Consider the following 24,827-nt stretch of genomic DNA (forward strand, 5'->3'; position numbering starts at 1 on the left):
TCAGGGGAGGATCCTGCCTCAAACTGCCTGAATGGAAGGTGATTCCCCCTCCAACATCCCAGTCCCACCTTGTGCCCCGGGTCAGAAATGCTGAAAGCTGAGCTTGAGAGAGAGGAACAAGAGGGGATCATCCAGCAAGGCACCCCCTGCTCCCATCTGCTCCCTCTCTTTCTCCTTTTAGCCCCAGAGCAGAAATTCAAGGCCCTGCTGACCTGTCCATAATGGTTGCTCTGACTCAGTAAGTCACTTCTTTTTCTCTGGCTGAATAAGTCACTTGGATGCTTCTGCTAACATGATCCTGATTGAATTGCAGGACTTAAAATAATCATTTATAACATTAACTGGGCTATACATCCTCACCCTGCTTTCTGCAGGGGCACAGGACAAGGAGGGATGGCTGTAGATTGAAGAGGCTCCATTAGATCCCTCTGAGCTCTCCAGAGCAGGAATTCTTTCTCCTCCTGCATTATTCTGACTCCATCCTCCACCAAGCCCCTCTGAGCAGAGCTGTGGTGTGTGACAGATGCTGGCTGGGCCCAACACTGACAGATGAACTCTGAAACTGTGAAAATTTTTTGCAGCCAAAGCAAAACTGGCAAATGTTTGGCTCCACCATAACATTTCCAGGCACGCAGAGCAAAGATCAGCCCTGGTTTTATTGACCTGTGCCACCCCTCAAGTCTCAGAAACCCTCTTTTATTTTTATTTTATTCTCCACTCAGCCCTCAGCACCCTTTTAAGCGGGATGGGAAATCCCTCTGCTTTGGTTCCTTTGAAAGAGCTCAGCTGCACAAAGTGCTGGCTGCTTTCATCTCCAGACTTTATTTTTGTGACATAAATAGTGAGGATTCACCTCTTGTATCTCCTCATCCCCTCTTCAAAATGCTGTTTTATCTCCATGAGCATCACAGGACAGATATGGAGTGTGACTGAAATTCACACTGGAAAGGAGAAGGAGGCTTTTTTTTTTTTCTTTTTAAAGGAATAAAAAAAGTCTCTGCTGGCTGCAGAGGTGAGGGACAAAGGGGCAGAAGTGCTGAACACGTGCTCTGAGCAGGATTTTGCACTTTGGATCTGTCCCAAGGTCCCAGTGCTCATTCCTGGGAGGAGTGAGAAGGGAGCTCCCCACTCGTGGGCAGTCCTGCAGCCGTGTGTCTTTGTGAGCACAATAAATACTCCTCACACTGGGCAAAGGGATGGCCCTGGCCAGAAATCAGCACTGAAATCATCACCTGGGGGACTTTGTACAGGCAGGGACGTGTGGAGAGGGCTGGGCTCACCTGCCCGAGGTGTGGCTTTGCCCTTGGCAGTGCTCAAGCAGGATTTTCCTGATGTTTCTGTGCATTAATAACCTGCAGATACTGGGCTTCTCTGCTGTCATGGAGTTGTTGAATCGTTTAGGTTGGAAAATCCATGGAGTCCAAGCATTCCCAAGCACTGGCAAGGCCACCAGTGCCTCGTGTCCCCATGGAGACTCCACGGATGGGGACTCCACCTCTGTGTCCTGTGGATTTTGGCCACAAGTGCTCCCATGCCCGGGAGCCTCCAGACCTGCAGGAGATCCCTGAGCAGAGCAAGGAGAAAACAGAGCAGCAGTACCTCAGTGACCATTTCTCCTCATCCCAAGGGATCCTGGTGTTTGCATTGACTAAAACATTGGCTTTGATCTTCCTGCCGGGGCCAGCAGGCAGCTGAAACCAAACCAGGCTTTTGTGTCCTCAAAACAATCTGGGAACTGAAGTGTGCACGCAGTTCGGAGCAAATGGAAATTTGCTGTGCACATTAAAGTCTTCTCCCTTCACACCCCCTTTTCCAAGGTGTCCTTAAAACAGAATAACATCCTTTGGAGCATTTTCTATGGGCCTTTCCTGCTCTTTCTTCTTGGAATATCTGGCGTGGTCATAGAAATAGATGATGATGAGAGAAGCAATGTTCAGGAAAAGGGTGAGCAGCATGATCCAGTAGGAGTATCCATAGATGTGTTGGGATCCAAGGTGTGCCTGCAGGGAGCTGGAGCAGCTGTGGGCCAGCTCTTCAGACAGGCTGTTTGCTTCCACGTTCACAGGGAAAAGGATCATGGCTATGAGGATGAGGACTCCTGGAAAACAGAAATGCAAGTTGTAGAGGGGGAACTGTAGTGCTATTTGTGTAGTGATTTACAGTCTGCTTTAATCCTTGTCATAGTCCACGGATTTTAATCAGTTTATCTAATATTAGCAATTCTATGGGGGCATTTGAAGAATTTTTGCCCCACCCAATAGTATCTGATAGGTGTTTTGATACAGGCAATGATATAATCTAAAATTATTAGATTATCAATGATTATTCTTAGATAAGGCCATTTAATTCAAATTTTTTTCCATTTAATTTAGTGCTGACGAGTATTGTGTATTCACCTCTTTTGTGATTTGTAAATATCTGTTTGATATGAGCCCAAATTCATGGGTGGGCAGTCTCACAGTTGGATAAAATCAAAACAGCTGGATAAAATAACACAGCTGGATAAAATGTCACAGCTTGATAAAGCCTAGTCTGTGCTCAGGGTTGGCCCAAGAGCTTAGACTTGGAAATCTCCTGTTCTTTACAACTTGAATTATTGGATGAGTCTGGGAGAAGCCAAAATGTGATGTCTTGTTAGATCTGGGTTTATTTCTTACAGCCTCCCAAATGTAAAAGTTCAGCTGCTCTGACATTTATCTAAATATTGCTGTTACATCTCTGCTTTCCTCATGCCAACAGAGCTGTAATCTCTGAACTTTGGTGGAACAATTCCATTCCTCCTCTCCAGGCACCTCATCCTAGCCCAGCTCATGCTGAAACAACTTCATTTTTTATTCAGGAGAGCACTGGCAGGAGAATTAGGCACCTCCAAGGTGACCTCCCGCATTAAATGATGCGTGATTTCCCACAAAAATGCACCCACAGCAAAATGCTCTTCCAGCTCACAGCACTTGCAGGGCTGCTAAAAGTAACCACAGCCCTCAGCCAACACAAGAATTTGTTTTCTCCCCAATATTCATTTTGGCCAGCCCGTGGTTCTTTCATTTCAGTCAGAGCTTGCAGGTTCAGGTGCTGGGCTCAGGAAAAACCTTCCTGTGGGATGAGACAATCATCTGCTTGTCTCAGATTTGAATAATTATCTAATTAAGTTTTGTTCACTTTTCTTACTGCGCTTCACAGCTGTTTCAGCATCTGTGTTAAAAATGTGTGAATTTCACTCCTCCACCTATACTTGTAATAATTAAGATTATCTGCACTGTTCCCTTCCCACCAAGGTCTGGTTTTGTCCCCAGGACAGGGGGATGCTGCTGGGGACACATTTTCCCTGGACCTGAAGAGCTTTTGGAGGCCAAAATACCTGTGCTGTAATCAGATGTCTCAAAAGGAAATTATTTAGGTGCAAACCTATTATTAGAGGAACACCTAATCCTCTGGAGACTAATTGAGTGTGAGAGCTGAGTGGTGGCCAGAGCAGCACAGGGAGGGCTGGAAGCAGCCAGGCTCAATCCCAGCAGGAATGTGGGTTCCACCTCCAGCCTCTTGGACACATTCACAGCTCTAATGACTCAGCATCTCCACCCTGTTTTTTAATGCTTAAATTATTTTAAACTTATTTTCACCTGTGATTTTTTTTTATTTTTTAAAGAGCTAAATAATTTTTGCCATGGCTCACTCCTCCAAACTGCTGCCTCCCTGTAAATACTATCATATGAATATTATTTTCTTGCTATATAATACATTTTAATCATATTTAAAAGGTGGTTTTCAGGCGTGCCAGCAGGCACAGTTAAAAAACAAACCCAGAGAGCAGAATGAGTTTCCAAGTGTTTCTTCTTGCAGCTCTGTATTCCTTAATGTTGGAATATACATTTTATACAGATACATAAAATATATATACATAATATGTTATATATAATATATATATTATATAACAATATATATACTATATTATAGATATAATAATATTTAATACATCATATATAATATAGTATATATGTTGCATATAGGATAGTATATATAGTATATATACTATATATAGCATAATATAATTAATATAATACAATATATGTTTGTATATACATAAATAATATATATTATATATTATGTGTTATATATTATATTTTGTATAATATATATTTTATATTGTATATTTTCTATTTTCTATTATCTATTATATATTATACATATGTGTATAATATATATTATATAATACATCTATAAATTATATATAATATGATGTATTATATATTATATATACATGTTTTTATATATATATTTAATATAAGGTGTGTGTGTATATATATATATATAAAAAAAATGTATATAAGGAATAGAATGGCACTCACCACAGATGGAATTCCAGGTGTAGACTCCGATGGGGCCCAGGAATGTCTGGTAGGGGTTGCTGACAGCGTTGGTGCAGGTGAAGCCAGCGCTGAGCAGGGAGCTCAGCAGGGCCAGCACCAGCATCACGATGGTGGCCACGATCAGGCTCCTGCTGCTGCTGCTGCTCAGGGCCTCTGACACTGGAACACAGCAGGGGCAGGGTCAGAGGAGAGCCTGATGCCTTGGGGATTTGGCTTTTCTGTTCTTCAAGTCCTGCAGTGCTTTAGGATACAACTCTAAACTCCATATAAAATGTCGTTGACTGTCTTCATGTTTTGGTCAGGAAAAACAATTCCTCTAGGTCTGAAACTCAGGGCACCGAATGATGCCTTGGGTTTTAGCTTTGATATTTTCCAGATTCTGTACTGCATTAGTATAAAACTCTGAGCTTGTTATAGTTATATACTATATATAGTCTATATATATGTAATAGTAGGACTAATTATACTGTTTACTATATACTACAGTAGTAAGACTATATATAGTGTATATAGTATATATATACTAGAGTATATATAAAATATATATACACTATATATAGTACAGTGTATATACAGGTGCTATATACTATATATATTCTATATATTATATATAGTAAATATACACACTATATAGTTTTGTATATATGAAGTTTTATAACTCCACACACAGTGCCAGCAGCTCTCCTCGCAGCTCAGCACACAGAACAATCCTTTTCCCGACCCACAACCGAGGCCACCGCTGCCGCTCCGGCCCCAAAAGTGCCACTGGCAGGGGAGAGAGGAGAGCAGCCTGGGAGGGTGGGACTGCATCACCTGGAGCTGGAATTGGACAATGACCCCAACGTGGAGATGGACCAAAATTTATAAAAGTGTGAAAACTTGTGACTCATTTTCCATCTTGGGTGTCGCCACAGCCAGGCTCTTGTACTGCCCAAGGTGTGTCCTTTGAGGCCTTTTAATAAATCCCTGCTTTATTCCTTTATCTGTGTCCAGCCTCTGTTCTAGGCAGCTTCTCCAGGCATCACCTACAGCCTCAGAGCCTGAAAAGTACAAATAAAAGTGAGTTGGAGCAGAGCAAACTGGGGGTAAATGACTCCATTACCTGAAGCTGTAATCGGAGGATTAACCCCTGATATGTAAATGGACCAAACTTATAAAAGTATGAAAAATTCATGACCATGGTCCATTTTGGGTGTAGCCCCCTGGGGAGGCTTTGTCCCAAAATGTACCTGGAAGGCCTTCATTAAATATACCCACTTTGATTCCCTTAATCCTGTCTGGACTCTCTTTTTAAGTGAGCCCGAAAAAGGCATCAAGGAGACAGCCCCAGCTTGTGCCAGAGGGGGTTAGATTGGAGATTTGGGAAAGTTTGCTCCCAGGAGAAGGGTGGTGAAGCATTGGAACAGGGAGTCACCATCCCTGGAAATGTGCTAAAGGTGCATGGCTATGGCACTTGGGGATGTGGTTAAAGGTTGGACTCAATTATCCTGGAGAGCTTTTCCAACAATAATATTCCATGATTCTCTGATAACCTGCCCTGCCCAGTCTGGTGGGTTTGGAAAATTTTGTGACTTCTTGCCAGGGCTGTAATTAAAAGCTAATGAGCAGAGGTTTGGGTGATCTGAAGGGATTGGGATGGAGAACGTTCCAGAGGTTTGGACCCAGCAATGAACCCAAATCCCACATGGGCTGAAGGTACCTGGGCTGAAATAAATTCTTGCCTGCTAATCCTGCAGTTAGCTGCGTAGTAAACTTCTGTTCCTTAATACTTCTGTAAAAATTTCCTCTGAATGAGGCCAGACAGGAATTTTCTGCCTAAACTGGATCAGAAATCTGGGTGTTCCTCTGCCAGTGTCTGGTCACCTCCATAAATGCCTATTTAAAACTCTGCTCCAATTTAAAACACTGCTCCAGTTGTATTTCCTTTTAAAATAGCAGCAGTCCCTCACATGCAAGAATTTGACACGGAAAACCTCCCCAAAGCCCACTGAAGCTGCTGCCTGGATGGGTCAGGTGCATTTGCAGGACAAATAAATCTCAGTGTGGTCATCCATGGGCAGATGAGGATGGTTGAGCTCATCTCCTGACTGGATCTGTCTCCATGCCCTGCAGGAAAATCTTGGTGCAGGTAGGACTGGCTGCTTCCTTTTCAAATAAAGGAGCAGCTCCTGCTGTTTTCCACCAGGACAGGACAGGGTTCCTGGAGGGTTTGGTTCCCACAGAGCTGAGCTTTGTGGGTTCGTGGCCCTGATCCCAGATCCTGCTCCCTCTCCTTTTCCCAGCTTGTTCCCAGATCATTCCCTGCTGTAGTTTCACGGCTCTTGTGTCAAACCCTTCACAAATGTCATCAATTTTTGCCTAAATCCTTCCAGTTCCTCAGTAAGAGTGCTGGTAAGAAGAGATTCAGCCCCAAATGCAATACCATCAAAGCGTTATTTTGTTGAGGTGAATTATTTTCCTCCTCTCAATTTAAAGATTGAAAAGGCAGCTATAATGTGCTTTATGTTGTAATAAATACAGTGACAACGTTTTGGAGCTTTGTTCAAATAGATGTTGTGAGAGACAGACTTGAGCAGGAAAATTCCCTTTCTGTGCTGTTCTTGAACAGAGCCATTATTGAAAAATATTCAGGTAGTGCATAACTGGGAGGAATCACAGCAGAGAAAAAAAAAGGAGTTAAAACCCCATAAAGAGGAATAAACATAATAAAAAGAGCTGTTGGCAAGGAATGAAAAGGAGAATTCCTCTCACATTTTATCTAATACTGCAGTACAAGTTAATTTCTGCTCGAGGCACTGGCAGCTAAGGATGTGTTATGGAAATCAGCTGTAAATTTAAGCAATTTTCCTGGAAGAAAGGAAAGCAGGGCATCCAGGGGATATCACTCAATGGAATGGAAGTGAGCAGGTTGTACCCTGCACTCGGGCTGAAGCAGCCTGGCCATCACCTGTGATCTATTTCTTGAAGAAGAAATAAGTCTGGAGCCAAACCAGACAGGCTTGTGTAATTTCCCTCTGGCAGCCTCACTTAATTTTATCTCTCAGAACTTCTCCAGAACTGCCTGGCTACACCTCTTGCACCCCCTAATTGATCTTGTTTATGTCTGCCACTGAGCTGCAGTTTAGGAGGTGGCATTTTGGCAGCCTCCAGCTGTCATAGCTGTATCTGCAACAGCACAGGGCTGAGGGCCTGAAAGAAAATGCTCCTTTCATGGCAGCTGATTCTTTTGTAAATCCCCAAATAAAGCAGTCTGTGCAAACAGAAGGAATCTCCCGCAGCTGATCTATTTGAGTGGGATCAAACTCAAATATTTTGAGTGGTATCCTGCAGGTGGATAACCTCTGGGTCTGTGTGAAACAACAATTCTAGAATGAAGACAGGGTTTGGTCAGATTTCTCCTTAATTTCCTGTATCTTCTTCTGGTTTTCATCCTTTTTTCTTACATGTTTGGGTAAGATTTCCCAGACTTTCACTGAGCTTACTCAGCCTTCCCAGCAGCTTTTACAGCTCTGCAATCACCCATGACACATCAGGGATTAATCACTGAAAAAAGCCCAAACAAACAAAAACTCCTGAGGAGAGAGTTCAACAGAGCTTCCCATTTTTCAGGAGATCCCTGGAAACTGATGAGAACACAAATGAATTCCAGCAGTTTCCAAGCTTTTTTCATGTATTTTAGAATATATTTAGGTTTTGTCATGTATTTTAGAAATATATTTAAGTTAGAAAGTGAAATGATTGCTCTGTGCCGTGGTAAATTTGGAAAGCCTTCCTTGGGTGTTGCTGGCCTTGCTGGCTGCCAGGAGTTGGGTAAATCCTGACATTCCAGACTCCCTGGGAGTGGTTCTTCCTGAGCCTGGCTCAACCTCTACGTGTTTGCCTTGGACCAGTCAGAGCTGTGCCCAATCCTCCTCTGACAGACATTTTACTCCTAGCTGGTTCCTCTGTAAGACAAATCATTCAAACGGCTCAGGAAGGCTCTGAGGAGTCTGGTTATTAAATAACTTTTGCATTCTGCCATCCCCAGAGCCTGAGGAGTGGCTGCAGTGATTTATTGCTCTATTAAGGCTGGGAAAGAGCCAGCCTGGCTGGGCACTCCATGCACAGGGCACTGCCAGAAATGACATTCCTTTGTCTTTTATCTTTATGCTTGGAAATTTCTTTGAATGTTGTGGTTTCTAGAGAAATAAGTTGGTTTTTTGTTTTTTTTTGGTTTTTTTTTTGGGTTTTTTTTTTTTTTTTTGTTTTTGTTTTTGTTTTTTTTTATAAAGGCTGTTGATGATCTGCTTTTGAATGGCCACTGATAAAAACCAACCTGGGCTATTCCTGAAAATAATCCCCCAAGTTCTTGACTTTGATTTACCCTTCAGGGATTGTCCTTCTTTTCCCATGCCCAAATATGACAATGCCATTTGAGAAATGCACGTGGGGTGCACAGCAGAGCCCCCAGGCAGGGCACAGCTGCTCTTAAATCATGCTGTGATTTTAAGGGATGTTTAGAACTCCTGTTGTTGATGTCTGAAATGCTGGAATAGAGAAACCTCAGCACTTTGTTCCTCCATAGCACTGCAAATACATTTATTTAAGGATATCAGCAAAGGAAATGCATCTCCTCTCTTAGGAGGACAGGAATGTAAATGAATTTGAAGAGAGAACATACAGAATCCTAGGAAGCATTTTTCCTATTTCAATGATGAATGTAATAGAATGAATGAACAGACTGGTTTGGGTGGGAAGGGACTTTAAAGAACATCCACTGCCACCCCTGCCATGGCAGGGACACCTTTCCCTGTCCCAGGTGCTCCAGCCCCAGTGTCCAGCCTGGCCTTGGGCACTGCCAGGGATCCAGGGGCAGCCCCAGCTGCTCTGGGCACCCTGTGCCAGCCCAGAACTCTCCCAGGGAAGGATTTCTTTAGCAAATAATATAAACCATTATAATCGTGCTTATTCCAGAGCCTAAGAATTCATTTCAAGTTAGTTTTTCTCATTCTGGATACCTGCCTGACAGAACCAGTGGGGGATGTGGGAGACCCCAGATTTAGATTATTGATAAAGCATCACTGCCCCTCAGCAGCTATGGAAGGAAACTCACAAATCCAGAAGCTCACTAATTTTGTTTATCCCTAAATACCTGATGTGGAGAGTTGAAATCTGTTTTTGTAAATATTCTCTCAGCATTTGATCACTGATACCAGAGTGTTGCGAGTTCATTTCATTAATTGTAATTAAAATCGATCTGGTGGCAACACCCAGGCCCTGGCACTGGGCTGTGGGAGCTGCTTTAGACAAAGGCAGGGCACAATCCCTGGACTGCAGCCAGCCTGGAACCTCCTCTGCCATCAGCTCCCCAGGGCAGCATTCCACCTTTCCCACAGAGCCCAACTGAGATCAGCCAGAGCTGCCCACATGGCTCAAGGTTTGGGGTCTCAGCCAACTGCAACCACATAGAAATGGTTTTATTTATTTATTATTATTTACTCTTCTAAAAATAACTTTTGTAATTCTGCTGTGGCTGTGATAAAATAAGATGGAATGACTTGGGATTTTGTACTTGTTATGCAACAATACCAATCCATGCTCCACCTCTTGCTGGGAATGCTGCTGTGCTGTGCTCAGGGTTTCGTGAGAAAAGGAATGAAATGGAATCCAGTCAAACATGGGGACTGGTTTGGGCAACACAGCTCTGCCACCGTGGGAATTCAGGTGTTTCTGCAGGTGCAATTTCAGGAATAAATTAGGCTGGGGAAGAGCCTAATTTATTAAGCTGGAGGTTTAGATCTGCTGTGCTGGGACATCTCACAACAGTCTACCAAAAAATGAAATTATTTCCTAAAGAATCTTAAAATCCCAGATTGGTTTGGGTGGGAAGGGACTTTAGAGAATATCCAGAGCCACCCCTGCCATGGCAGGGACACCTTCCCCTGTCCCAGGTGCTCCCAGCCCTGTCCAGCCTGGCCTTGGGCACTGCCAGGGATTCAGGGGCAGCCACAGCTGCTCTGGGCACCCTGTGCCAGTCCTTATATCTAATTTAAATCCATAGCTCATATTTTAAATTACTTGACCTGCTCATATTCTTGGTAGCTTTTTTTTTTTTTTTTTTGAGTGGCTTTTCTCCCTTTCCTGTGTGTAACCAGCATTATTGCTCTGAACTTGATAAGGCAGCAAGGCAGATAAAGTAAGTGCAAACCCTTGATCCTTGCAGCAGTGTTCAGGTTTATCTGCCCTTGGGTGTTGTTTTGTGTGTTTTGTTCTTTTTCCTGCAGCAGCATTCAGCCTTTATCAAAAGAGTGCTAATTCAGCAGCAGGTAGCAAAATGTTTAAAGTCAAAACAATAAATTGACATCATGAAATTGGAAGGTGAATTAGGTTTGTAAATCCCTTAATTAAGGGATGAGTGTTGCATTTCTGTTCCTCACTGAACTTCCAAAAATCAAAGTCAATTTGACAGAAAACCCCATTTTGTGATTTGTTTCCCTTGTTCCAAGGTGCAGGCCAAGATCACAGGTGGTAAGTTGTTATTGTTGAATGTCTGTGCTTTTTTGGGGGTCTTATTTTATACCACTTAAATCACCCATTTAAATTCTTGTTCTCACTTAAAATATTGTAAGATGGGTACGTCCATCAGTGGTACGAGTAAGAAGATCTTGGGCTTGGGTTGGATACTGGGAAGGAATTCCTCCCTGTGAGGATGGTGATGCCCTGGAATGGGTTTCTAAGGGAGGTTGTGGCTGCTCCTGGATCCCTGGAAGTGTCCAAGGCCGTCCAATTCCTTTCCAGTATCCAATCCAAACCTGAGATCTTCTTACTCGTGCTGCTGACGGACGTATCCATCTTACAATAGTTTAAGTAATTTTGAAATACGAGACATGGATTTAAATTAGATGTAAGGACTGGCACAGGGTGCCCAGAGCAGCTGTGGCTGCCCCTGGATCCCCCTGGATGTGCCCAAGGCCAAGTTGGAGCAGCCTGGCACAGTGGAAGGTATCCCTGCCATGGCTGGAGTGAGAATGGATGGGATTTAACCTCCCTCCAAACCCAAACCAGTCTGGGATGCTCTGATCCACTTCCAGCTGTGCCAGCACTTACCTTGGAAGTTGGTTTTGGACACCTGGAGTCCTGCATCCACGAACTGCTCACAGGTGCCACTGAAGAGGCCGTAGGTGAGGCTGACGGTGACGGTGGAGCCGGTGCGCGAGAACCGGACCTCGCTGCTCACCCACTGCGGGGTGGCCAGCACCACGCAGATCACCACGAAGGAGCACACACAGGTACAAAAGGAGGAGGCAAACATGGAGGTTTTCTTCCTGGATGGCATCTTTCCCCAGATTTTTCCCCCAATTCAGAAGGTTTGGTTCCCTTTAGTCCCGTGTACCATGAGGGTGATTCCTCCTCGGCGCTGTCCGAGCACGAAGTCGTTCTGGTAAACTTTAAGCAAACAGCAGTGGCAATAAAAATGTAAAATAATTGAACTTTGCCCTGGGGAAAAGGTGTTGCCATGGTGACAACCAAAGCAGTCTGGCAAAGGCCGCTGGAATTGTCCATGGGTGATTTATGGTCCTTGCCAAAGCGTCGCTTCCCAGATCCCAGCTCTGGGTTCATCCAGAGCCTGGCTCTGGCACGTTCCCAGCTCCTCCTGGACAGCTCTGAAATCCCTGCTTCTTCCTCTTCAAATCCTGGCAGCCAGGCTGGAATCTGCCAATCTCTATCTAATCTCTCTCCAATATGTTATGATAAATTTGTAAAATGTTCCTTCTCCCTTCAAGTTGCCTAAGCAGCTACTCAACCATCCCTTTGGGAAACCTCTTAAATTCTTTAAATTTCAGAAAACATGGTGTTGGTCTTGGCTTTTTGTGGGGTGAGGAGGTTCTACTGATAGGTTGTCTACTATCACTAGGTCATTTTCTAGGAAATACCTCTGATTCCTAATTAAATTCCATATATTTTTGTAGAATAGCTCCTTCCCTTTTGCTTTTTGTCAGGGAGGAAACAAATACCTGGAGCAAGGCTTCATTTCAGGGAAGCAGTGGATATGTACAGGGAGAAATTCTGGAAAAAATCTATTCTGGACTAGAAACCAAGGGAATATATTAATTGTTTTGATTGTCAGCTGAGCTAAACAGTGACCACAGAACACAATTTCAAACAGAACCTTCACTGCTTAATGAAAAGACTGGAGCCAAATTTAAAGAATTTGAGATAAACTCAGTCCTCATCATTTTGGCCTGAAACCTGGAACATAAATTAATAATTTATTGTCAGTGTAGAGTAACAGAGATTCCATTAGCTTTTATTTCTATTAATTATAATGTTATTATCCCACTTTATATTGAAGCCGTGCTCCTGGATCATCCAGAGCTTTTGAATTAACCTTTAGGGCACAATCTGTGGAGTTCTTGTCCTGAAGCTTCCCTGCTGTGCACTGTGATGACAGCGAGAGATTCCTGAATTTTTTATGGATTTGAAATAGCCAGGAATTTCTCAGGAGGAGTAAATGTCTGGGAAAATACTTATTCTGCAATGCAGTGTTATTGAGCTGAGATTTTTCTGGTTTTAAGAATTTTTGATCCCAAATTTTTAAGCAGTAATTAGATTTGAAATCCATGGATTTTATTTCTATAGTCTTGTGACTTTTATTTTATATTTCAAACTGCTTGAGATTTGATGATATTTTTGAGGTCATTATTTATAGGAATATATAAATATAATTTTTTTAAATTAAGTTGTATTCCTAAATCATCTAAGTGCTTCATTAATGGAGTGGCAATCAGTCAGGATTTGATTGAAGCTCTGAGGAACAAAGGGAAATTTCTTACCCTGTATAAAATAATAAGAAACCTGCCTCACTTTCTGCCCAGTACCCAGTTAAAGTTTAACCCCAGAAATATGGGGAGGCTCTGTTTGGCTGATCCACCTCTCCAGGTTCATTAATCCAACAGTTCTGTTCTCCACAGGACATAGTCCAGGACTTTATAATCCAAGGATGTTTTCTAATAAACTCAGCTGAAACCTGCCCTCCTGCCATCAGCAGTGCCACATGTCTCCTCTGGAATATGGTTTAAAAAAATTCAGTATTTAAGAACTGATATTTGTCTTGGTTAAAAAACTTCCTGGGAATTATTCTTCAATGCTGATGAATTGAGCATGCAGCCCTTTAAAAATACTGACTAGCAGAGGCTCAGAGCATGTGAATAGCCTGGAGTTCCTTCCTTGCAATCTGATATTTAAGAACTGATATTTGTCTTGGTAAAAACTTCCTGGGAATTATTCTTCAGCTCCTTCAATGCTGATGAATTGAGCACGCAGCCCTTTAAAAATACTGACTAGCAGAGGCTCAGAGCATGTGAATAGCCTGGAGTTCCTTCCTTGCAATCTGACTCGATTATGTTTCGTTTTTGGTGACTCAGCTCAAATTGTTATGGCTCAAATCATTGAAACCCTCCTGTGGCTCAGGGAATTGCTCTACAAATGAGATCATAATTTGCTTTTTTCTTGCTTGTCACCTTGAGGTTCATTCTCTGCCTAGCTGTAGTAGTTCTGATTCCTTGTCTTTTTTTTTTTTTTTTTTTTTTTTTTTTTTTTTTTTTTTTTTTTTTTTCCTCCAAATTAATTAAAAAAAAAAAAAAAAATTTTTTTTCCCTCACAGCTACATGTAAAAACATAAGAAACTATGGAATTAAAGCTGCAGTTTGGCAGGACACACCTCATCTTGAGAGAGAAAGGAGAAGAGATTGGCTTCCTCTGACTCAGAAAAATATTTCCTGATCAGCACCTTCTCAACTCTGCCCCCACTGACCCTGACTCAGCCCTGCACAGCAACCCAAGAGAAAAATCAGATTATTTGTTATGAACCAGGGGGGCAGCAGAGAGATCTGCAATCCTTTGCTACACAAAATTACCCCTCGTTTTTAAATCTTGCTGATGTGAGCATTTCCCTTCTGTTTAAATCAGTTTCCTTTAAGCCAAAAATACAAAAGGAAATTTTTTAAATGCAAACTTTTCACGCACATCAATTCTTTAATATTGCAAACACATTCTTACATGGGGGAAAAAAAATCTTATGGTGGTTTGTCCACAGCTTCAGAAGGAGCAGAGATTAGGGAGGAATTCTTCCCTGTGAGGGTGCCCAGAGCAGCTGTGGCTGCCCCTGGCAGTGCCCAAGGCCAGGCTGGAGCACCTGGGACAGGGGAAGTGTCCCTGCCATGGCAGGGGTGGCACTGGGGGGGATTTAAGGTCCTTCCCAACACAAACCATCCTGGGATTCTGGGATGTTGTCCCGAGAACATCCTTTGGATATTTTAGTTTTTATTTTAGATAAATTGCAGATTATATAGAGGAAGTTTATTTGATTAAATATTAGGATGAATTAAATATTAGGATTTATTTAGATTTATTTGTTTATCTATTATTTATTTATTATTGACTGTTTATTTTTAATTTCTTTTTATTTATTATTGCTATTTTTATTTGTTATATTATTTATTGCTTGATATTTATTATTGCATTTATTATTTATTATTATTTATCTATTAGATTACATATTAGGATTTATTAAAAATATTATTTTTAAAATTTAGGGGAAACTGAATATTTTTTCAAAGTGATTTAATAGATTTAAAGGAGAAGAAGGAAATTAAAGTTTGAAAAGCCTTATTTCTTGGGGTTTTTTAAACAAATTGAGTGTAATTACCAAGAAATTTTTAAAATATGTCATTGGAATGAGGATGTAGGGTAGGATGAAGAAACCATGAAGTGCCAGCAGGGCGAGATCCAAGGTTTGTGCTCAGCAGCAGCCAGGGAAATTCGAGGTGAAGCCACTGCAAATGATTCCCAGTGCTGCTGCAGCTGCAGTGCTTCCCTGCTGCTGCTTTAAAAACCTTCTGGATGAAATATTTAAAGGTTTCAATGAAATATTTCATTTCAAACCAACTGGCTGCTGGCTGGGTGACTTGGCAGCAGGGTTGGCAGGAGGTGCTGCTGGTATTTGGGATTTTCTGTGGGCCTGACCTTCCTGGTGCATCCTCGTGTGTCCCACAAACCCTGAGATCCTTCTGCATTTCCATTCCCCATCTCTGACTGCACAGCAGCTCAGCTGCTTCATCCTTCAGCTGCTTTTGGCTCCAAAAAGATTCCAGAAACTTCCAGGATGTGCAGGATCAGTCCACGGACTTCACTCAGGATCCAGCCACGTGTTGCCAGTGTTGTCTCTCCCTCTTCTGGGATGGACAAATTAGAATAAAAGCAAATTATAGTATATTAAGAATAAAATCCAGGTGTTTACCTGTGGCTCTTTGCAGCCAGCATTCAGATGGAAACAGGGATTTGTTTGTTCCTTTGCTCTGTAAGAGGGAAATGGGATAAAGCATCGTGGTTTCGTGGGAGCTGGGGTTGAGAAATGTGGAGCTGCACTGATCTGCAAAATGATTGCAGCAACTCCTTGGAAAACTTTGGAACTCCTTGGAAGAGAGGGGTGTGAGCAGCATTTTTATGGATCCCTGCCCATGGGGTGGATTTGCACAATTCCATCTCCTGATTTCTTCTCTCCTGACTTTTCTTACTATGTTTTGATTAATTTATTATATTAATAATAGTCTTTGATGATGTCTTTGAAGTCACTATTTACAGGAATATATCAACATAATTTAAAAAAAATTATTTAAGGTTTATTCCTAAATAAACAAAATGCTTCATTAGCATAGTGGAAATCAGCCAGGATTTGATTGAAACTCTGAGGAATAAAGGGAAATTTCTTACCTTGTATAAAATAAGAAGAAACCTTATTTTTCTTCCACTACATCAGCAAGGAGACCAATTTACTGCACTGCCACCAAGGTTAGCATGTTGGAATCCAAAATAAAATGCTTCTAAAATCAAATATTGCCTTTTCCCTACCATTTATTCCCTGAGCTTGAGGCAGAGGGTACCAGAGAGCACTGGAAGCTCTGGGTGAAGCTCCCAGCAATTCTGCTGGAATAATGTTCCTCCCAAAGAAGGGATGCAGGGGCTGGGGCCAGCCAGGAGCCGTGGGAGGCCTTGCAGCATCTCTGGAAAATTGGAAGCAAAGGTGAAAGGGCTGCCAAAGAGCTGCCACTGCTGAGAGGGGTTTGATTTGTGATGGAAAGAGAGGAAAAGACACCTGGGCTGGGAGGGAGGAAGGAAAGTCCCTGTGGGATACTGGATTATCCCAGAACTGGGATAAACGTGGGATCAGCTGCTCGTTGTTGTCTTATTTTTGCACAATATTTCAGCTTTCCACTTTCTTAAGTTTATTTTTTGGTGCATCTTCTGTCTTCTTTCTGTCAAGGTCAATAAATTGCTACTAAATGGCTACAAATCTCAGAGCAGCCTTGTTTGTCATCCTCTCCCCTTTCTCAGCACAGAAATTCCCTTTAGACTTTGTCCGGGGAGATCTGAAATTGGCTTTCAAGACATTTCATCCTTCAGATCCCACTCCTGGACTTTAAATCTGGATTTCTGGCTGAAGCTCTCTATCAGGGAGCGTCACACTGGGTTGTTTTCCTGCAGCCAACAAAAAATCATCCTCAGGCTGTTGGCTCCAGCTCGTTGATGTATCCTGGAAAACACAAGTGGCATAAACCTGGCTTGGAGCATCCTGGATGAGACTGGGAGGACACAGAGCTGGGGTCTAACGAGGCTAAATTATCAACATAATCATCAATTATGGACGTGAGTGGGGAAGATTGGATGTTCTTTTTACAGCTTTAGTTCACAACTGCACAGTTTATTTAGATATTATTTAGATGTTCCCCTCCTCTCCAGCAAATCCCTTCACACCAAACAATGTATTAAAAATTTTATTGTACAACTTGGCTTCCCATTTCTGTCTCATGACTAATTAATTTCAGGACCACACAGCCTAACAGTATCTTTAATTCCTGCACTAATAGAAAATATGGTCATTTTGTCCAACACATAGAATAATTCTATTTATTTTATCTCCTGGCTATAAGGACTCATTTAAATTAATAACCAATTTTTTTTGCAAATGGTTCCCAGTGAGAAAATCACTGACTTATAGCCATTTATCTGTAAAAAAGTGTTAATTAAAATCCTGCTTCTCCCTGGTGCTGTGCCTGCTTGCACTGCTCACGGGATTTCAGCCCCCACTAAATCGCTGTTTCCTTGTCAACACGATGCCAAAGGGACGTAATTAGGCCCTGATGAAGTTTCCTGCAAAAGACACAAACATTCACAGATGTTCTGATTATTATTTTTTTTTCTTCTGGCGGGTCTTTCTTTACACCCCCCAATTGTCTTGTCAAAATATCCTTTGGAGCACCTAAGTGTTGCCTGCATGGGGGTGGGGGTTTGGAAAATAACACAGAGAATCATTAAGGTTGGGAAAGTTTATTAAAATCACTTGGATCTCTCCTGGAATTTGGATTTCTTCTACTGGGATGCTCTCCTTGCTCTGGGATGTCTTTGGAAAACTTAACTATGTTGTGCATGAGCATTGGGGGTTTGAAAGTAACCCAGAGTTTGCTTAAGGGCAGGAAAGACTTTTAGGATCACTTGGATCTCTCCTGGAGGAGGGATTTCTACTGCTGGGATCCTCTTCTTGCTCTGGGACTTCTTGTGGAAAATTTAAACATGGTGTGCATTGATATGGGAGAGGTTGAAAGTAAAATATAGAAACATTAAGGTTGGGAAATACTTTTAGGGTCTCTCCAGGAGGAGGGATTTCTCCTGCTGGGATGCTCTTCTTGCTCTGGAACATCTTGTGGAAAAGGTGTGTATGGCCATTGAAAGGTTTGAATGTAATCCAGAGTTTAATTAATTTTAGGAAAAACTTTTAGGATCTCTCCTGGAGGAGATGATCTCTCCTGCCGGGATGCTCTTCTTGCTCTGGGACATCTTGTGGAAAACTTAAACACGGTGTGCATGGGTATGGGGGTGTCTGAAAGCGACACAGAGAATCGCTGGGAAAGACTTTTCAGATGCCTTGGATTTCCCCTGGAGCAGGGATTTCTCCCGCTGGGAGGCTCCTCTGGCTCTGGGAAAGGTGTGCAGCAGGGACTGGAGCCAAGACGTGCCTTTAGCCGCGCTGGCTCCTGATTCCCGCAAATCCCCTCCTCCTGCCCTACTTCCCCACCTGCCGCTGCTATTTCGGGTGTCCCGTCCCGCCTCGCTGTCCCTCGGAGGGGACACCGGGGACCGCCAGCCCCGGCTGCGACCCTCGAGCGCAGGCAGCGACACATCCCGGGCGGGCTGGGCAGCGCGGGGACGGAGCCTGCGGGGCGTCCCTTCCCCAGGGGCCACTGCGGGGGACATCCCGGGATGGAAGGGGACACGGGCAGGTGCGGCACCGCTGGAGCTCGGGGGGAGCTGGGGAGGGAGCTCGGGCGCTGGCAGCACAGCCGGTGCGTGCCGGGGCGGCGGTGGCGGGGCTGTCGCTGTCGCTGTCGCGGCGGTGACAGAGCCCCGAGGCCGCGTCCCCCGGCCGGGCCGCTCCCGCTGCAGTGCGGGCCGTGTCCGCCAGGCGGCGCGGCGGCCGGCGCGGGCTGGGGCTGAGCGCGGGCTCGGCAGCGGGCTGGGGCTGGCAGCGGCAGCGGCAGCGGCAGGAGGCGGCGGCCAGAGGGAAATTTCCTGCCGGGAGCCGCCGCCCCGGCCCACAGCGCCTGCCCGGAGCCGCCGCAGCCGCGCAGGTGAGCGAGGGAGCGAGGGCGGAGGCAGGCAGGGAGGGAGCGGGGATGCCGCCGCCCGCAGGTGCCGGCAGCGGCCGGGCGGCTCCGGTGGCTCCGGCGCTCCGAGCCGGGCACGGACGGGGAGAGCGCGGCGCTGCCCGGCGCCGGCCCTGGGCGCCGACAGCGACATCCCGGCAGCGACATCCCGGCAACGACATCCCGGCAGCGACATCCCGGCAGCGGCACCGCCGCGGGGGCAGCGCGGGCGGGCGGAGCGGCGGCCGCGCTCCTCGGCGGGGCTGGGACCGCGCGGCGCCCCGGAGATGCGGGACGCGCCGGCAGCGGCAGCGCCAAGGGCACGGCCGGCTCCCCGCGCATCCCTGGGTATCCCTGGACATCCCTGGATATCCCTGGACATCCCTGCGCTTCCCTGGACATCCCCGCGCATCCCTGGATATCCCTGGGCGTTCTTGAACATCCCCGCGCATCCCTGGGTATCCCTGGACATCCCTGCGCATCCCTGGACATCCCCGCGCATCCCTGGGTATCCCCGCGCATCCCTGGGTATCCCTGGACATCCCCGCGCATCCAGCCCAGGTGTGCTCCCCCGGGCTCTGCCCCCCTCCCGGGATGGGGCTGAGCCTGAGCTGCGCCTTTAAAAGCGATTTTCTGCCGTCGCTTCCCACCCAGCCCCTCCTGAAGTGAGCGGGACCGGCGGCTGCGGACGGACTCTTGTGGTCTCTCATGGTCAAGGCTGGTGTTGTTTAAACTCCCTCTATTTCCATTTGTTCCATTTATTAATTGGCTTTCACGTGGCTTTTCACTGCTTCCCATGACGGGATTTTATTTTTCTCTTTACTCGCGGCTTTGTGGAAAGGGTTAATGGGTATTTGCTGTGGGATGGAACAGTGTTTTCTGATTGTGAAAGGCTGTCTCCTGGTTTTTTCCCAATTTTTCTGTGAGGCTCCTCTCCATGTGGCTTATTTCCATAGCGTGAAGTGATTTTCTGTGTATTCAGCTGTGTAGCTGTCTGTGTCTGATTTGGATGGGGTAGACACTGCTGAGCTGAAAGGAAAAGACAGTGCTTATCGAGCTTTTTTTTTTTGGCTTTTTTTTTTTTTTTAGTTATTTTCCTCGTAGATGTTATAATCTATGGAAAGTAGAAACAAGGATTCAGAGAATTGAAAAAAAGAAGTATTTTTAAGTGCATCACAGTTGTACCTTCTGTCCATGCTGTGTTTGGGGCTTGTAAATAAATAAATAAATAAATAAATAAATAAATAAATAAATAAATAAATAAATAAATAAATAAATAAATAAATAAATAAATAAATGAATAAATAGAATAAGTAACTTCTGATGAAAACTAATGACGTTCAGCTGGAAGCTGGGTGTAGTTTAGAAGAGATTTAAATGTGGATAAAATGTGCTTTCCTCATCCTGGAGGGCATTATCCCCCAGCTGGAGTTGCTGGGGGATAAATGAATCCAATTAAGCTTAGAGTAGGAAATTTTAGGTGGTTTGGGGGGAGTGGCTTGGTCTTGATCAGGTGGAATTTGAGCTTGGAGAGGAGCCTTAATGGGGTAAGGAGGTGTTTATGGGGAGGGGAGTGGCTTAGTCTCGATCAGGTGGAACTTGGGCTTGGAGAGGAGCCTTAATGGGGTAAGGAGGTGTTTATGGGGCAATCTGTGGGGCTTGGGGTGGTGGCACTGGGGAGAACAGGGCGGGAATGGAGTGGGACAAGCAGGTTGAGGTCCCCAGGAGGAGGGGGCCGGGCTGGTGTGGATGCAAACATCACCTGTGGGGTGATGGATCCGCCCAGAACAGCGAATTCAGCTGAAAACATTTATCTTCTCAAGTGCCAGGACGAGTTGAAATGTGTGGAGAGAGCTCAGAAATGTGCGAGAAGAAGGGAAAGAAAATAATGTGAGAAACAAAATGGTGTGGGCGTAGTGTTTGGTTGCTTTGCTGTGCTCCCAAAGAAAGGCATTGCTGTGCTTGGTATTCCTGAAATGCAGGGATTCTCCCAAGCACAGAGTGAAACTGAATTCCTGCTTTGAAAGCTTTGCTGGCACCTTTAATAAACTCAGAGATTTTATGTACCTAAAGCAGGGTGCTGGGGCTGTTTGGGCTGCAGGAATTTCTCCTCAGGTGCTACGTGGGGAATTTTAGCACATTTGGGTCCTAGGTTGTGTTTGTAGTTTGATTTTTTTCTTGCTTTCCACCTCAGATGTTTATGGTTATTTATGGGTTAACAAACTCAGTCGAGGTTTTTCATCTCTGAGTAAGGGCTGGCTTTCCATAAAGAGCTGTCTAAAATCCCTGAATTTTCTTAGTCTTATTCTCCTTCCCTCACCCTCCATGGCATTCCCAGCTCCCGTGTGGTGTCAGGAGTGTGCTGTGGGGGCTGAAATTATGGGAAAGCTGGAAGAGGATTGCTGGGGGACCCATCAGGTTCAATACCTGTGTAAAACCCCCCTGTCCCACACAGGTTCCCGTGGGGCTGGGGCAGAGGGCAGAGCTGCTCCTTGCCTTGCACAGAGTGGGCTCCTGCAATTCCCAGCTGGAGGGTGCAGAGCAGTGGCAGCAGTGGAGGGGGATTTTGGAGTTTGTTGGGTTTCTGGAGCTGGTGGTGTCATGCCCAAAGCTGCAGAGCTGTGTTATTAACTGGGTTCATTTCAGAGTGTGATCCAGCAGAGCTCTGGCTGGTGACTGGGTGACCTTTCTCTCGCTCGTTTGAGAGGTTTTGTGAAGAAAAACGAGTGGACAGGGGTTGACAAACTGCCAGAACTGTGAAACAGAGCTGGAGGAAGTCAGCACAATTCTGCCCTGTCACAGATGTCCTTGGTGTTTTCTGAGAGCCAGATCCACTTGTCACAGAAACACAGAAGGATTTGGCTTGGAAGAGACCTCAAAGCCCATCCCATCCCACCCCTGCCATGGACAGGGACACCTCCCACTGTCCCAGGCTGATCCAGCCTGGCCTTGGGCACTGCCAGGGATCCAGGGGCAGCCCCAGCTTCTCTGGGCACCCTGTGCCAGAGCCTCCCCCCCTCCCAGGGAACAATTCCTTCCCAAAATCCTATCTAAATGGCCCTTCCTTCAGTTTAAAGCCATTCCCCCATGTCCTGTCACTCCATGCCCTTATCAAAAGCCCCTCTCCAGCTCTTGTTATCAGCAAAGTGTTCATGTTCTTCATGCTTGGTGATGCCAGGAAAATTTGTTCAAGGTTTTGGAGCAGGTCAGCTGCAGTGGAAAATAAAAAAGAGCAAGCATGGAATGCTGTGGAGGAGGAAAAGCAGGAAGATCCCAAGGAATAATGAATTGTTTGTTATGCTGCTGGGAGCACACAGAACCCTTGCTGGAGGATTGGGAGCTTCTGCAGGAAAATGGTTCAATTCTAGGGAATCTGAGCATTGTGCTGGTCCCTCCTGGGAATGGTGTTGGCATTTTGTAAATGTGATGTTGTGTTTCAATCTCTGTTCCCAAAATATTCCTCAACGTGGATTTATGGCAGGGCTGGAGATCCCGTGTGTGGTGTCATCGATGAGTGGTGATGTTTTGGTGGAAAAAACCTGCCTTTACATGGGCTTTTAAAGTGAATTATTCTGTATCTGGACATGCAATTTCTCAGGAGAAGAGGTTGGAAACAGATGTCTTGGGTAGAAGCTGCAATTCCATCCTTCTTCCAGGGGGGCTGGCAGGAAGGGACCACATTTCCTTTCTGAACAGCACAATGGGCTGGGTTTGGTGAACCTGACTCCAGGTTGTCACTTGCTCCTCATCCAGCACCCCTGGGGAGGCTGCAGGTTTTTGGGGCCAGGCTGTGGTTTTTTTGAGAGGAGGAAGCTGCAGTTTTTTTGGGGAGGCTGCAGTTGTTCTGGAGAGGCTGCATTTTTTTGATGGGGGCAGGCTGTGGGTTTCTTTGGGGGAAAGCCACAGCTTTTTTGGGGGGAGGCTGCAAGTTTTTTGGGGAGGCTTTATTTTTCCAGCATCCCTACAGTTTGGGAAGCAGCAGCAGAGCAGGCAGACCTGAGGGATGCTGTTTGAGCACCTCTCTGCTCCTTGCTGGGCATTTCATTATTGATCTCCTGCTGCAATATTAATGGCAGCAGAATCCCTCTGTAAGCTGCAATATCGTTCTGTGCCTGGCCTGGGAAGTGCTGAGAATTGGCCCCATGAATTATGAAGGAGTTTGGAATTGCATGGTCTTGGTGGAGCATTTATGGCTCCCCTGGATGTGGCTCTGGTTTTCTAGGCTCAGAGCTGTCTCAGGGAATGATTTGGGTGTTGCTTGAGCTGATTTGTGATGTGATGCAGCAGAATTTGGGCTGAATGAGGAGTGGATGCTCTGTGCAGGATTTCTGCATCTTTTTAAACTCTAATCTTGTGGTTTTTACTCATTGTGCCTTTCTGCACAGGGTTTCATCCTGGTGTTTTTGCCCTGTCTGATCTGAATTGCACAATCCTAAATGCTCTAAGTGTTAACAGTAAGAAAAACCTTCCTGTATTTATTCCAAACTTCTTGCTGAAATGTTGATATCTCTTTAGGTGTGTTGTACAAATATATTTAATACTTGTGTAAGCCAGAGCTGAAATGAGATACTGATAAGGCAGCGGTTAGGAGGAGCTCAGCAGCAGCATTTTGTTGAAGTGTTTGTACAGGATTTAATTTTGAGTTATTCACATCATGGAGTGTATTTTTAAGGCTCATTCAGCTGACTTGCTGCAGGTAAAATAATAACAGTAATTCCATCCCTGATATCCCTCTGCCTGCCCAAATGCTCTGTGTTTCCTGCAGAGGATGCCTCGCCAGTGACATCCCCTGCCCCAAAAATGCCCTTTCCCCTTTGGCTGCTGGCACTGACTCGGTGCTGAAATGGCAAAGTGAAATTGCTCACAGAGATCTGTCTGTGTTCAAAGGTGTTTCCTGGCTGAGGGGAGAAATAAAACTGGGAAGAAATATGCTGGATTAGTTTGTTGTTTGAAGTGATGGTGGATTGTGGATTGTCAGTGGGAAGTGTACAACAACTCACTTCTGGGGTTTTCTATCACTTTTATCCCCTCTGTAAAAAAGAATAAGTTCTCAGTCCTGAAAGCTTGTCTTATTTGAGATTTCCTTTTCTAATATACAGCAAGAGTTTTTTTTGGTAAGAATAAGAGGGCTGACAAAAAAACAAAACTGTAAAACTGGCAGAAGTGAGATGAGACATAAACTAAAAAAAATATCTGAGCGATAGAAGCGACAATTTTGGGTTTTCTGTGTTGGGAAGAGGCAGCTCTTTCCCACAGGAGTGTGAGGATGCCCCAGCAGCTAGAAGGAACTGTGCCAAGAGCAGCTGTTCCCTGAAGATAACACACAAACAGGGATGCAGCAGCAGGAATCACCGGGAAGAATGGGGACTTGGAAAGGCTTTGGTTTAGTAGGACAATGAATTTTAAGGAGAGAGCAAATAACAGATTTGCAAGGGAAGAAGCGAAAAGTGTGTTACTCATGTCACTTGTGAAAGATCAGGACACAATAATCAGGGCAGCTGGAGGATAAACCTCTGACTTGAAAGTTTTTTTGCTGTGGAGAAAATAATTTAGGATGAAATACCCAACTGCACCTCCATGGTAAGATCTCCCCCTGCTGAGCTCCATCGGTGCCAGGTTTGCTGCTGGTTGGGTGTTCCTTTAATTGCTGTGGGTTTCAGTTTTCTTCCCTTCCATCAAAATCAGTCTCTTTCATCTGGAATCACTTCTAGAGGGAGCTGAACTGGAGCTGCTGTGGTTCATCCCGGAGACCCTTGGAGACCAGCAGAGCAATTTTGGTTGA

The 24,827-nt window shown here is 44.8% G+C and overlaps 2 protein-coding genes across 3 annotated transcripts in view; one reads left to right on the forward strand and one right to left on the reverse strand.

Annotated features, from left to right (window-relative positions):
- Positions 1 to 1,823: 1,823 nt before the first annotated feature.
- Positions 1,824 to 11,682, reverse strand: CLRN3 (clarin 3). Its single transcript, XM_041415912.1, has 3 exons — positions 11,454 to 11,682; positions 4,347 to 4,526; positions 1,824 to 2,098 (listed from the first exon to the last, which is right to left on the reverse strand). The coding sequence occupies exons 1-3, from the start codon at positions 11,680 to 11,682 to the stop codon at positions 1,824 to 1,826; spliced, it is 684 nt and encodes a 227-aa protein (XP_041271846.1).
- Positions 11,683 to 18,572: 6,890 nt separating this feature from the next.
- Positions 18,573 to 24,827, forward strand: part of PTPRE (protein tyrosine phosphatase receptor type E) — a 91,313-nt gene continuing 85,058 nt past the window's right edge. Inside the window, exon 1 of one of the 2 annotated variants that reach the window (XM_041415857.1) lies at positions 18,573 to 18,682. In XM_041415857.1, the coding sequence (XP_041271791.1) occupies positions 18,663 to 18,682 (20 nt within the window). In that variant the 5' untranslated portion in view covers positions 18,573 to 18,662. Of the gene's footprint in view, positions 18,683 to 19,014; positions 19,031 to 24,827 lie in introns of those variants that run through there. The other variant, XM_041415859.1, reaches the window with a different exon arrangement.

This window comes from Onychostruthus taczanowskii, unplaced genomic scaffold, assembly GCF_017590055.1.
Source record: "Onychostruthus taczanowskii isolate IOZ18803 unplaced genomic scaffold, ASM1759005v1 scaffold5, whole genome shotgun sequence".
NCBI classification, from domain to species: domain Eukaryota; kingdom Metazoa; phylum Chordata; class Aves; order Passeriformes; family Passeridae; genus Onychostruthus; species Onychostruthus taczanowskii.

Bases quoted from the DNA above. Each gene is read 5' to 3' on its own strand.
- CLRN3 (XM_041415912.1), bottom strand. From the start codon at position 11,682: ATGCCATCCAGGAAGAAAACCTCCATGTTTGCCTCCTCCTTTTGTACC. The intron at 4,527-11,453 runs GTAAGTGCTGGC...GCTGTGTTCCAG, and splicing joins GTCCAAAACCAACTTCCAAG to TGTCAGAGGCCCTGAGCAGC. The intron at 2,099-4,346 runs GTGAGTGCCATT...TCTGTTTTCCAG, and splicing joins CACCTGGAATTCCATCTGTG to GAGTCCTCATCCTCATAGCC.